The 13443-nt window shown below is 64.3% G+C and overlaps 2 protein-coding genes across 3 annotated transcripts in view; one reads left to right on the top strand and one right to left on the bottom strand.

Annotated features, from left to right (window-relative positions):
- Nucleotides 1–128: 128 nt before the first annotated feature.
- LOC311219298 (interleukin-1 receptor antagonist protein-like) lies at nucleotides 129–1732 on the bottom strand. The gene is made up of 6 exons (XM_084302385.1): nucleotides 1618–1732; nucleotides 1474–1522; nucleotides 1167–1368; nucleotides 902–1072; nucleotides 673–818; nucleotides 129–578 (listed from the first exon to the last, which is right to left on the bottom strand). The coding sequence occupies exons 1-6, from the start codon at nucleotides 1656–1658 to the stop codon at nucleotides 366–368; spliced, it is 822 nt and encodes a 273-aa protein (XP_084158511.1). The 5' UTR covers nucleotides 1659–1732; the 3' UTR covers nucleotides 129–365.
- Nucleotides 1733–4290: 2558 nt separating this feature from the next.
- The window catches only part of OGDH (oxoglutarate dehydrogenase), a 33374-nt gene continuing 24221 nt past the window's right edge, over nucleotides 4291–13443 (top strand). For both annotated transcript variants that reach the window (XM_084302369.1, XM_084302370.1), the window contains exons 1-2: nucleotides 4291–4380; nucleotides 7556–7804. In XM_084302369.1, coding sequence (XP_084158495.1) covers nucleotides 7583–7804 — 222 coding nt within the window. In that variant the 5' untranslated portion in view covers nucleotides 4291–4380; nucleotides 7556–7582. The remainder of the gene's footprint in view (nucleotides 4381–7555; nucleotides 7805–13443) is intronic.

Raw genomic sequence — 13443 nt, 5'->3', positions numbered from 1 at the left:
AAAAGGGAAATTCCAATAAATAAAAGCTCAATAAATAAGTGGAGCAGCAGGGGGGTAAAATCACGGTGGGTGGAACACAATAAATAAGTGTAAAAGCCTAAAAACAAGTGGAACAGCACAATAAATAAGTGTAAAAGAAGCAAAACAGCGCAATAAGTGTAAGAGCACAATAAATAACTCGATAACTGGGGGCAGCAGCCCCAGAACAGCGGGCGGGGGGTGCGAGGCGGGCCCACGGGGCCCATTGGTGACTATTTCACCTGAAATATCGCGGGCGGCAGGGCGGCGCCGCGGGCTGTACTCGGTACATACGGCGAGGCAACCGGTGACTGCCGGTTGGGGTCGGGGTCGGGGTTCAGGGCGGCTCAGCGCCCGCTCAGCTTGTAGGTGGCGACGTTGACCTGGTCGGGCTGGTTGGTGATGCCCACGGGCTGGCGGGGCTGCAGCGAGGTGCAGATGAACCAGCCGGGGAAGGCGGCCGACTCGAAGCGCGTGGTGCCCTCGGTTGGGCTGTCCAGGCGGTAGAAGATGAAGCGGGTCAGCTCGGCGCTGTCGATGTCCCTCATGACGTCGGCTTCCTGCGGCGGGGACAAGCCGGGGGTGAGCGGGAGGCGGTGGGGACGGCGGTGCCATCCCCACGGGGACATTGTTGGGGACGTTGGGGACACTCACCTCCAGCTGCAGCACGGGCTCGGTGCCGCTCAGCACGCAGGACATGTAGAGCTTGTAGCCCTTGATGCCCAACGCCACCGGCATCTGCATGGCCCCGGCGCTGCCCTGCCGGGTGTGGGGCCGGTACAGCGCGATGTTGAGCCTCACTGCAGAGAGAGAAGGGACGGGTCAGGGGGCGCTCCCCGGGGACAAGGGGTGGGGACGGGGGACAGGGATGCGGTCCCCTCACCTTTGCGGCTGGCGGAGGGCCCCTGCAGGTGCAGGGCCACCAGCTGGGTGGGCGAATCCAGCACGAAGCACTTGTGGTTGATGTCGAAGATGTCGAAGGACTGGGAGCGGGTGTAGCGATACACAGGGGCCCCAGCGTAGCTGCTTTCAAGCTGCTGGAAGGTGACGGGTTCTGTGGGGGGAGCAGACGGTCAGGGGGGTGTCAGCAGCGCCCCGCAGCCCCCCTCCACCTCCAGCCACCCCTCCTCCAAGCACCGCGTCCCTACCGAAAATCTCCTCCAGGAAGCCGCCCAGGTCGCTGTCGGCGAAGTCCTTGTGCGACGGCCTCCGCAGCATCTTGGTCGCGGCCACCACCAGGGTGGCGGCCTGGCGGAACCTCCTGGCGCCGTGTCCCGGCGTCACCATCACCTGGACGTCCACCGTGGTGTGGCTCTGGCTGTGCTTTGCCTCCGGGTCCAGGCGAAGCTTCTGGGGGCAGAAGGCCGCAGGTGAGCGCCGTGCGATGCCGTGCCGCGGTGCCGCGGTGCCACGGTGCCGCCGTGCCGCGGTGCCACAGGGTCCTCCTGGCGTTACCTTCTGTGGGTAGAGGCAGTCGGGGCCGTAGAAGGTCTCCTCGCTGAGGCTGCAAGGACAAAGCGGGGCGGTGAGGTGAGCCCAGGGCTGCGTCAGCACCCGGCCCCACAGCCCCCCGGGGCGCACCGGCACGGCCGCACTCACCTGCCGCCCTCCAGCACGTCCAGGTCGGGGACGAACGCCATCTCCACGCCAAACGGGAAACCTTGAGGGCAAAAGAAAAGCAGCGGGGTGCCGGGTTGCCCTGCTCCTGCTCGTCCTGCTGGCAGCGGCGCTTGGGCGCACTCTGAGCCCGGCCGCCGTGTGCCGGGTTTTCAAGTGCGGCTGGAAGGAAGCGCAGTCAGAGCGGGATTTCCACCTTTCGCAATGCTCAGCTTCGCCCATTTCCGCTCTGCCCCGGCACGCCGCTTGCTGCGGCCCCACCATTGCCTGCGGGCATCGGCTCCACGTGTGGGGCACGGCAGGGCAGTGCTTTGGGGTTGGCGTGGCGATGCTTTGGGGTCGGCGTGGGGCACGGCGGGGCGATGCTTTGGGGTCGGAGTGAGGCACAGCAGCAGGGCGATGCTTTGGGGCCAGTGGGGGGCAGACAAGGCAATGTTTTGGGGTCATTTTGGGGCATGGTGAGGCAATGCTTTGGGGTCAGATTGAGGCACAGCAGCAGGGTGATGTTCTGGGGTAGGTGCGGGGCACAGCAGGGCAATGCTTTGGTGTCAGTGTGGGGCGCAGCAGGGCAGTACTTTGGGGTTGGTGTGGGACACGGCAGAGCGATGTTTTGGGGTCAGTGTGGGACACGGCAGGGCAGTACTTTGGGGTTGGTGTGGGACACGGCAGGGCGATGTTTTGGGGTCAGTGTGGCGCACAGAATGGGGTCAATGCTCTGGGTCTGGCGCTCGTGTGCAGTCCGGCAGTGGCCGGGCTGACACACCGGGGACTGCCCCGGCGCCCACGATGACGCTCGCTCTCGTCAGGGCTGGGGCAAGGCTGGCCACCCCGGAAGGGGACGGTGGCGCAAGCGTGGCCGCTCGACGATTTCCCCACCCGGACCCACAATTTCCTGCCAGCTGCCAGCGGCCACAGGGACCCCACGGGTCTCCTCCACCACCCCGTGCAGCCCCCAGCCCCCCGTGAGGGCACGGAGCACCCACGGGGACATCAGCCCCATCCACCTCAGATGCCATCCCCTTGGGGACGCTGCCTCTGGGGACACCAATTCCTTGGGGACGCAGCCCAGGCGTCTCCCCAGTGCCGTGACCCTGTCCCCGTCCCCACTGCAGCCCGTGCGTGCCTGCAGGACGTCCCCCAGCCGGCCCGGCTGGCTCCATGTGGTTGCGCCACGGTGGCCGGGCCGGGGACGTGCGTGGCCCCGGTGTTTTCCTGCGGCCGTTTCAGTTCCCAGAACAGCGCCGCCGCCCGTGGGACCGTGACTCAGGGCTGCGACCACGGCCCCATGGCCCCACGGCCCCCCCCTGTGCCATCAGGTGCCCCAGGTCAAGGTGTCCCTCGTGCCACCATGTCCCCAGTCTGTGGTGGGTGTCCCCTGGGGTGGGTTTCCCCCCACGGGTGGGTGTTCCCCACACCACGATGTCCCCACACCATGCCAGATGTCCCCACTGGTGATGTCCCCCCCATCACAATGTCTGTCCACCATGGTGGATGCCCCCCATGGACAGATGTCCCCACGCTATAGCGAATGTCCCCATGGGTGGATGTGCCTTGCACCAGGACGTCCCCATGCCAGGTGTCTCCATGGTGGATGTCCCCAGATGATGTCAGAAGCCCCCCGTGGGCAGATGTCCCCATGGCATATATCCCATATATCCCCCACACCATAGCTGATGTCCCCATGAGGGATGTTGTACACCATGACGGATGTCCCCACGTCATACCAAGTGTCCCCATGGCCAATGTCCCCACAATGTCCCCACACCATGCAGGATGTCCCCATGGCTGATGTCCCCACACCATGTTGGGTGTCCCTACACCTAGGTGGATGTCCCGACACCACAGCAGACATCCCCACACCACGGTTGATGTCCCCACAGCCAACGTCCCCATGGCTGATGTCCCCCCACCATGGTCAATGTCCCCATGATGGATGTCCCCACACCACAACAGATGTCCCCACACCATATCAGGTGTCCCCATGCTGATGTCCCCACACCATGATGGGTGTCCCCACACCATGTCAGGTGTCCCCATGGCCATTGTCCCCACAATGTCCCCACACCATGCTGGATGTCCCCACACCATGCCAGGTGTCCCCACACCTTGTTGGATGTCCCACCACCACAGTGGACGTCCCTGCACCATGTTGGGTGTCCCCATGGCCATGTGTCCCCATGTCCCCACACCACAGCAGATGTCCCCACATGATGCCGGGTGTCCCCAAGGACGGCGTTCCCACACTATGCTGATGTCCCCACCCCAGTGTCCCCATGCTGATGTCCCCACACCATGATGGGTGTCCCCACACCATGTCAGGTGTCCCCATGGCCATTGTCCCCACAGTGTCCCCACACCACGCTGATGTCCCCACCCCAGTGTCCCCATGCTGGATGTCCACACGCCATGCTGATGTCCCCCGGCTGTCCCCACCCCATTTTCGGTGTCCCCATGCCCGGTGTCCCCCCCCCACTGTCCCCCCCCGCTCAGTGTCCCCACGCCCCGCCCCCCGCCGGGCTCCCTCTCCCCCACGTGACCCCGCGCGCGCGCGCGCTCCTCCCCGGGGTGGAGGAGAGCCGCGCATGCGCGGCTGGGCGGGCGCGCGGCGTGGGCGTGGCCTCGAGGGGGGCGGGAGGAGGGGGGGCGTGGCGACGCGGTGACGTCAGCGGCGCGGGGCGGCAGTCGGCGGTTGGGGGCCGCTGTCAGAGCCGGGGCCGCGAGCGGGGCGGACGGGCGGGCCGGCAGGTACGGGGCGGGCGGGGGGCGGCGGGGCCGGGCCGGGGGCGGCGGGGCCGGGGCAGGGCCGAGCAGGGCGGGGACGGCGGGGGGGGGGGCGCGGCGGAGGCGGCGGGGCCGGGGGGGGGGCTGCGGGCGCTCCCCGGTGTCCTTGGCGCCGCCGCCCGGGCGCCTCGGGGCGGGGCCGGGGGCGTGGCCTCCGCGGGAGAGGGGGGGCGTGGTCGGGGGAGGGAGGGGGCGTGGCCGCCGCGGGGAGAGGGGCGGGGCCGGGCGTGGGATGGGCAGCGCCGCGCGGCCAATGGGGAGGGGCGCGAGAGGAGGGCGGGAGGGGGGGGAGGGCGCTGATTGGGGGGGGAGCGGGGAGGGGGCGGGGACTCGGAGCCAGCGCGGCCGCACGTGGGGGCAGCGGCGGGGCCGAGCGGGGACCCCCGGTGACCTCCAGTGACCCCCGGTGACCTCCAGTGACCCCCGGCCACGGAGCCCCCCAGCCTTGGGGACCCCGAGCCCAGGGCCCCGGGACCCCCGAGCCCAGAGCATCCAGCCCCGGGGACCCCCAGCCCAGAGCCCCCCAGCCCCGGAGCCTCCATCCCTGGGCCCCCCCCAGCCCGGGGGTCCCCAAGCCCAGCGCCCCCCAGCCCCGGTCCCCCCGGGAGCCCATTGGGACCAAAGGGCCCGGTGCCGGCATGTGCCGTGCGGGGCGGCTCCACGTGCCCCACGCCGCGCCTTAGCGCTGTGCTCAGCACCTTGGGCCTCTCCCTCGTGTTCTTCCCGTAGGTTGGGCAGGGCGCGGTGAGCGGCAGCCTGGCTTCCCTGCAATCAAGCCTTGAATTCCTGCCTAGCCTCTAGCTGGCGGGTTTGGTTCTGAGGAAGGAGGGGAAAAAAAAAAAAAAAGGCATTTCCCAATTATTTCCCAATTCCAATTAACCCCGTTCTGGGGCAGGTTTCGGTGGCTCTGGCTGCCAGAGGTCACGGTAGCGCCTTGAGCTGCTGGGCTCTGTGCTGTGCTCATGCACATATCAGCCCCTGACCTGCCCTGAGCGCTGTGGTTTTTGCCTTTCCACTGAAAACACGAGGCTGGTGGAGTTTTATCCAGCGTTAGCAGCGAGGCCAAGCAGTGGTTTTTTTTCTTCTGATGCCCCTCGTGTGGAAGCAGGGCAGCCTCACAGGGTGCTTTGTACCAGGGCACCGCTCCTGCAGCTGCCTCGGGCTGCATTCCCACGCTGCTGTCACTGCCCTCGGGCACAACCGGGGCTGGCGAGAGGCTCCTGGGGGTGGTGGGGTCCCACCAGGCCGGGCTGAACCCTGGCATTACCGCCCGTGCTCTCCCCAGAGGTCACCGAGCCGCTGCTGGGTGGCAGGCCTGAAACTGGACACCAGCGCTGACGCTTTTGTCCCAAAGCTTTTTTCCCCCCCCCCACGTGTGCGCGCGCGCCAGGCGGGCGGCTCGGCCGCCTCTCCGAAGCATCTCGAAATAATTTGGCGGCTTAAATGCGAGGAAGGAGAATCGCCAGCCAAAAAAACACCCCAGGGTGGTGGTGGTGGTGCCAGCGCGTGCGCCCTGCTGCGTCTGCCTGCTTGGAGCCGGACACCCGGCGTGGGGCTCAGGGCCCTGCCTGGGTGCTGTTGGGGGTGAGAAAGCGGAGGGGAAGGGAAGGGACGCGCTTCTGCCCCCGGAGTAACTCCCTCCTAACTCCCTCCGACACCAATTTCTGCCCTTAATTAGCGCCTGCAGTGAATAAAGGGCCAGGAATGCTGCGCGCTGGCATTCCCCGCCTGGAAGCGTTGTCCCAGCCGGGTGCAGCAATCAGCCTCAAATGGGTCAGGACGCTGCTGCTGCTGCTGCTGCTGCTGCTCTTAATGTTGCATCACCCCAAATCTTGCGTTTCGAGGGGGGAAGCTTAGCTGCCGCGGTGCTGAGTAGCTAGAACTAGGTCCAACACCCCAAATTTTGGCAGCAGGGCTGGTTAGGACGCCTCACGCCGCCAAACTTTGCTCTCCTGGGACCGAGCGGTGGCTGCGGGACGCGGGGACGCCTCCAGCCCGACCTCGAGGGGTGGCACAGGGCAGGGCAAAGCTCCCTGAGGCCGTCCTGTTCCAGCACTTTCCCTGGGGCTGCGTTATCAGCAGTGTTTTACAGCGGCAGCTCGGTTCGCCCTGCGGACTCGCGCCCGCCCGCTTTGGCCACTTGCGGCTGGGACGGTGACAGCTCGGTGCGCGCCTTGCCGCGCTGCAGCCCGGCCGAGGCCAAAAGCAGAGCGGGTGCCGGGTGAGTAATGCAGCAAAAACGGGCCTGGGAGAGCCGCCCCGGTCCAGCTGGCAGCCTTCTGAGCAGGGAAGGGAGCGGAGGAGAAGCCGCTGTGGGGTTTGCGCAACGAGAGCCGCTTCGCTGCGCTCCTGCGGGGCTGGAGAGGTCCCTGTAGGGGAGCCCGTGGGGCTGAAGGGCAATGTGGCTTCCAGCACTCAAACCCAGCTGGGAAATAAAACGTTCCTGGCACCCCTCTGTGGGCAGGGGGGTTGCTTCGGTGCCTGCCTGGGAGGTGTTTGTCCTCCAAACTCCTGGGGCTGGCGGCGCTGCGGCCGGCGTCCTGTTCCCGGTGCTGGGTGCAGGGACCAAAGCCTTTGCTCCCCGGCACCCCCTGCCCTCAGGCTCCCCGCCGGAGTTTCTCCCTCTTGGCTTTGTCCCCGCTGCCTCGGGACGGGCACACGGTCACGGCAGCGCCTCGTTTCTCAGAGGTGCCCCCGTGCAATTCCAATTTCCCAATGAAAAGCAGAGAATGGAGGCTTTGCAAATGGGGCACCGCTTTCACGGGCTCAGCTGGCAATCCCAACCCCGTACTGCTTCTCCCGCTGCGCTTCTCGGGCACTGGGAGCCGAGCACTGCTGCGTCCCGTGACAGGGAGCTCCTAAAACCAAACCCATCCCTTCCTCCAGCCGCCCCCGAGGTGCTGGAGCCGCTCCTGCGCCGCAGGACCCGGACCTCAGCTGTGTGGGGCGTGGAGGGAATCGGAAATAAACCCGATCCCAAGCTCGGCTCTGCAGGCTGGGTGCCTGCCGGGGGCCACCAGGACAAATTGATTTCTCTGGCATTAGCCCCTGCTCCCGCTGGCTGGCGGGGCGAGGGGGGTGTCTGAGCCGCGCTGCCTTGGACAATTCCTAAAACTCCGTTTCGTTTCTCTTCCAACAGGAACTCGTGCGAGGCTACGGGACAAAAATGTTTAACTTAAGGACTTGTGCCGCAAAGCTGAGGCCGTTGACGGCCTCTCAGACTGTTAAGACAATTTCCCAACACAGGCTGGCAGCACCCAGGACGTTTCAGCGGATCAGGTGCTACAGCGCACCGGTGGCTGCCGAGCCCTTTTTGAGTGGGACTAGTTCAAACTATGTGGAGGAAATGTACTATGCGTGGCTGGAAAACCCCAAAAGTGTACATAAGGTAAGGAGCAACCCTGCCAGGAGGCTGCCTTCGCTTCGCTCTGTGTGTCTGTGGGAGCCGTGAGGTCAGGTAAGTGCCAGCGGCCCCAGGAGGATTTCAGCCCGAGCCGGACGGTCGTGGATGTGCCCCCACCGGACACCAACGGCAGCAGGGCCCCGAGCAAGAGCAGCGAGAGGCTTCTGGCTTCACGAGCGAGCGCTCCGTGCTTCTGCATGCGGCCGGCGTGGAGTTTCCGTGCCCTGGATCACGAGTGGACGCGAGGAACGGCTGCTCCCGGGGACCACCTTGGCCGAGCTCCCGATGCTTTGTGTTTTCCAGCTCTAGGGCTTTATCGGGAGGGTTTATCCCGAGGTGGGGAGGGAGGGGAGGGTGTTCTCTACGTCTTGGCCGGTTTCCTTTTTGCTGTTTGCAGGCTGTGCCACACTGCCCGGGGCTCCTGCAGAAAGGCTGGGGGCTGCGGGGCCGGAGGGATTCCCCCCAGCTGCTCCCAAATGCAAGCCTGAAAAACCAACCTAGATTTCTGCACACGCCGCCCGTCCCTGTCGCATGTTTAGGGCTGTATTTCGGGGCCACGTGTCCGTGCGTGTGGCTGCAGGGCTTGCTGCCCGTCCTGCTGGAGCACAGCACCCGCTGCCTGCCGTGGGGCTCTCCGAAACCCGGCGGCGTTGTTCCCCCTCTCTGTTTCACAAGGGAAATGTTACCGCAGTGACTAAGTTTTGACATGAGCCACCCAATTTTTAAGAGGGTTTCTTGCGTGTTCCGAGGGAGAGCACAACGTGCTTCGAGGTGCTTTACGTGTCGTGTCAGGGGCACTGATCCCGTGCACCCAGAGCACACGGCCGGGAGGCTAATTGCTGCTGTGCAGGCCTCAAGGTAGGCTCCAAGCCAGGTTTTCACGGCCAAAGTTCACTTTTTGCTTCCTTCTAGGTACGTGGGTGGCTGAGCCAAGCGATACGGGCTCGGAAAGCACAAAAAGCGTTGCTTTGGGTGGTGCCACTTGTCAGACAGGGACTTGAAAGCCGCTAAGGGAGCGCTCCTGTCCCTGACGTGCTGCAGCCTGGTGCTCCAGAGGTGGGATTTGGGATATAAACTGCAGTGGTTTTGTCCGTCTGTCTGCACGGGGGCAGCAGGCAGTTAGGAATACAGAGGGTGAGGAGGATGTGCTGCTCCCTGAGCACAGCCCGGCTGGCGCCTGCTGCAGCAGCAAATCCAGATGTGGTTCCCCAAAGGGGTGAAGCTGACACCGGAGGCTCGGCGCTCATGGGCAAAGCTGGCTGTGGCTGCTGCTGCTGCCGAGGCTCGTTTGGGGCCGGGCAAAGCCCCCCTGGTTCTGCCACCCCTTTGGAGCGCTGCCACGGAGCCCTCGCCCTGGCAGGCTGGGGGGATGTTGTTGCTGGTCTGGCTCGGGATGCCAGCAGCAATGTGCCATACAATCTTAGAGGCAAGCAAAAGTTGTTTTTTTTTGTGTGTTTTAAGTCGTGCCTCGGTGCTGGAGTTCCCCCAAAACCTCACTGATGCTAGAACCGTAAGGCCAGGCCCAGGGCATTGTGCCCCGCTCTTTAGGGCCAAAAAACCCTGCTCTGAGCGCTGCCTCCGGTGTGGGGCCCCCAGTGCAAGGAGCCCTGGGCGTACTGGAAAGGGCCCAGCACAGGGCCCCCAGGGTGCTGCAGGGTCTGGAGCTCCTCTGCTGCCGGGAGAGGCTGCGAGAGCTGGGGCTGGAGAGGACGAGGCTCTGGGGGATCCCATCCAGATCTGTCTGTAGCTGTGGGAAGGTGTGGAGGGGATGGAGCCGGGCTCCTTCCAGCAGTGCCCAGTGCCAGGCCCAGCAGTGCTGGGCTCAAACTGGAGCCCTGAGGCTCCCCCTGAGCAGCACCAAGCCCAACCGTGCCGGGTGGGTGCCAGAGCCCTGGCACAGGTCCCCAGAGAGGTGCCAGAGCCTCCTCCTCGGGGTCTTTTCACCCTGCTGGACGTGGTGCAGGGCTCTGGGTGGCCCTGCTGGAGCCGGGTGGCACCAGAGGGGCCCGGAGGTGCCCCCAGCCCCCACCACCCCACGGCTCTGTGCTTCTGACCCTGGGCACGCCAACCGGAGGGGTTTCGAACCCGCCGGGGCCTCCTGGAGAGGAGCCACCCGAGGGTGGGGTTTCCAAAAAACGCCGGGCTGCTGCGACAGCGCCTGCAGCTTATCTGCTGACAGCAGAAACCGGCCGCGAGTTTCCCCATGCCTGCTGCTCTCGGTGGGGCTGCTGGAGGCCGGGGAAGAGCCGGGATTTCTGCGCTTGGGTCACCAGAAACCTGCCGTGACGGTGCCGGCGTGCCTCCGGGCGCCTGGGCGAGATGAGTTCACTTCCTCCAGCAGCGTCCGGTAGCCGAGATTGCAAAACGCATTCAAATGTGGCTTTAGTGTAAGGAAGGCTTATGTAAAAAGATGTGGTTCATTTTTTTTTTTTCCCCCCTCTTTCTGTCCTTCAGCTGAACTCCAGCTTCCTGTTAGAGAGCTTTGCTGGAGCGCAAGGAGCAAACGAAGCTGAGCTGGGAAAGGAGGAGGAGAGGACAGAGGAAACGAAATCGCTTCTAGCGGCTGGTGGGAGCCTTCCTGGTGTTTTCAGCCTGGTGCTTGGCTCCCCGTGACCCCCAGCAAGCCGTGGGCTTGGGGCAGGAGCCTGGGGACCCACGGTGATGGTGACCCCCGGCGTGTCTGCGTTAAGCTGCAGCCGTCCTGGAGAGCAGCCCCGTGTTCAGGCTGAGCTGGTGACCTTACGGGGTATGGCTTTCCCCATCAAGCAGCCTTTAGTAGGGATTTCTTATTTCATTCTGTCTCAATTTATACATTGGGCTGCATTAGGTCAACTAACCCGGCCCTTGGGCTGTGTCCTCCGTGCTTGTGCTCCCAAATAAGTCTGGGCTGCCTGCATTTGCTGGGAGTCTCACTTGGGAGGTTGAGACGTTGGTGTTTCATCGTAAATCTTCAGCGGTGAGCGCCCCAGGGGATCGCAAGCCCCCACACATTGGGCAGGGACACGGCTGTCTGGCACCCTGCCCCATCGCATCTTGGTGGGGATGGTGCCGTGTCCCTGGGGAGGTTGTGCCAGCCGTCGGTTCCCCTGTGAAAAATTGCCTCTAGCGAGACGAAACCTCGCTCAGCGCAGCTTGTACCTGCTGCTCCTTGTCTTCTCCGTGGCTGTCCTTGTCCTTGCAGCTGCCCTTTGCATCCCGGGTGCTGAGACGGGGACCCCAAGCCCTTCTCTTCTCCGTGGTGCAGAGACCCAACTCCTCCCCTGTGTCCTCCTCTCTCGTCCTTGCCTTCCTCCTTTCCCTTGGGCTGTTGTTGTGCTTGCAGGAGGCTGCTCTGGAGCATTCACAAGCTCCTTTGCCCTCCGTGGGTGCTCCCCACGGGATCCCTCGCAGCTGGGCTCTGAGCATGTTGCCGTGGGCACTTCTGAAACCCAGGCTCTTTGTCCTGCTGCCGGTTTTCAGCATCCTCAGGAGGCTCTTAAACACCACGGCGCTTCGGTCAGCGTTGGGCGTTGCGTGGTCACACAACTCCTGCTCTGGGAGCAGTGAACGCGGCGCCGCGCCGTACCCCCAAGACCAACTTCTGTTTTCTTGAGGCTTCCTCGAGCGGCTGAAGCAAGTTTTTGTTCATGGCATCAGTCAGGATGGGGAGGTCAGCAGCAGATCCGCCTTGGTGGCGATGCCTCCGATGCAACCCGGAGCCATCTGGTAGAGCTTTTGGGGTGTCCGTGGCTCCAGGGAGTGATTCCAGCTCCTCCTCTTCCCTTCCTGTTGCTCTGAAGGAGCTCGTGGCTTCTCCAGCCATGCAGGGCTATTGCCAGAGCAGCCAGTGCTGCCTCGTAGACCAGGAGGTGCAGGTCTGTCACCCGAGGTCCACAACAGAAGCAGCAAGGACGTGGCTGGGGATGGGGACGGGGTGTCCTGAGACGTGCGTGCCGTGCCTCCGCTGAAATCCAGCGAGCCAGACCCGGTGGAGTTGGGAAGAGCTGGGCTTTGCTTGGCGAGCTGTGTTTGGGGCCGGCTTCGTGTGCCCAGCACTGGGATTTCTTGGTGATGGGTTGGCCAAAGCCACAGCCGTGGGAAGGTCCAGCAGCAGGTCCGAGCTTTTTGGGTGCATGAGCCTCGAGGATGGAGGGAGAGGAGGAGTGCGGAGAGCAGCTGCGGCACCAGGAGGGCGAGCAGGAGCTCAGGGGCAGGCACCTCTCGGCTTCATCACCGCGGGCACCTTGGGCCAGCAGTTCAGCCAAAGTCCTTGCTGCGATACGAGCCCCGATAGCGCTGCCGTTGGGCTGCTCCCGTGCGGGGTTTGAGCTCCTCCAGAGCCATCCCAGCCAGCAGCCCCGAGGTGAGCCGTGCCGGGGGGGGGGGACACGTGCGTGTTTGCATCTTCCTTGAAAAACACCGAGCTCGAAACCAGGTTAGAAACCTGCAAGCTGATGGGTTTATGGCGCGTATCGAGGCCGCAACCTTCGCCGGGGGCACAGCCCGCAGTAAAGTAGCCTGAAATCCTCGGTAATTACGTGGGGCAATAAAACGCTCGGTGAAAGTACCCGAGCTGACTCAGCCGGCGCCGCACCCTGCACGGGGAGCTCGCAGCCGGACCTGGGCGCCCTGCACGGAGCAGGGAGCGGCCCCGAGGGGTCAGGGCTCTGAGGGGCAGAACCCATGGGGTCACGCAGGGAATGGTGGTGCTTTTTGGGGGAAAGCGGCCGTGAGGAAGGCGAGTGGGATGCTCGGTTTCCGCGGGGCGGGTGGGCACCGCTGCCTGCTGTCCCTTCTTCTTCCCATTGCCCACTGAGCTCCTGGCGGCCGTGCCCCTGCTGCGGTGTTACCGATGCTGATTTTGGGATGCGCACAGGGCCAGCAGCCATGCAGGGGGCTGTCCCCGGGGTGGCTTTAACTCTGGGATGAAGCGAGGGTCTCTGTGCTTCAATGCATGGCTCCTTACACACCTCGATGGCAGGGCCACGTGGCCTGGAAAACCACCGTGCTTCGAGAAGCGAGCTCCAGACCCCTTCTGCCTGCGCCCACCCTGGCTCGACTGCATGCAGAAACCTTTCCCAGCCTCTCTTCCCCCCCTCGCTGCTAGCAGATGCTCCCTTTCCCTCTCCCAGCTTTGCCTGGAGGCTGTTTAACGGCCTGGAAAACAGCAGCGAGGCCGATTCCTGCCCGCCCCGCAGCGCCTCGGCCCTATGCAGCCCAAACCGGAGGCAGCAGCTCCGGACGGGGCCACGGGAGGACACGGCCTCCCCGCAGGAGGCTGAGCGCCGCGGGGCCACCCGCCGCCTTCCCTTTGAGCCCGGGGCAGGGCCGTGGAGGTTGGCTCCTCTTTGGTGAGCCTCGGGGAGCTTTGGTCGCTCCTTCCGTGGCCTGTGTTTACGGCTGGAGGGGCCGGGAGGAAGGATGGAGCAGGAGGCAGCCTCTCTCTTTTCTCATTGTAATTTCCTTCAGCAGCAAACAATCAGAGGAGCGCAGTCAGGTGTTTGCTGTGTTTGCTTTTCTTTACGTTGTTTTTTTTTTTTTTTTTTCCCTTTTCCTTTGGGGGAAATCAGTTAGATGCATACCAGCCCCCGGCGCCAAATTTTTTTTTTTTTCCAGTTTTTATTTATGTTCCGTCAGCGTGACCT

This window comes from Netta rufina (assembly GCF_964035555.1).
Source record: "Netta rufina genome assembly, chromosome: 27".
Lineage (NCBI taxonomy): Eukaryota > Metazoa > Chordata > Aves > Anseriformes > Anatidae > Netta > Netta rufina.
Note: the sequence above shows the minus strand (reverse complement) of the source record. Positions and strands in the feature narration are given on the sequence as shown.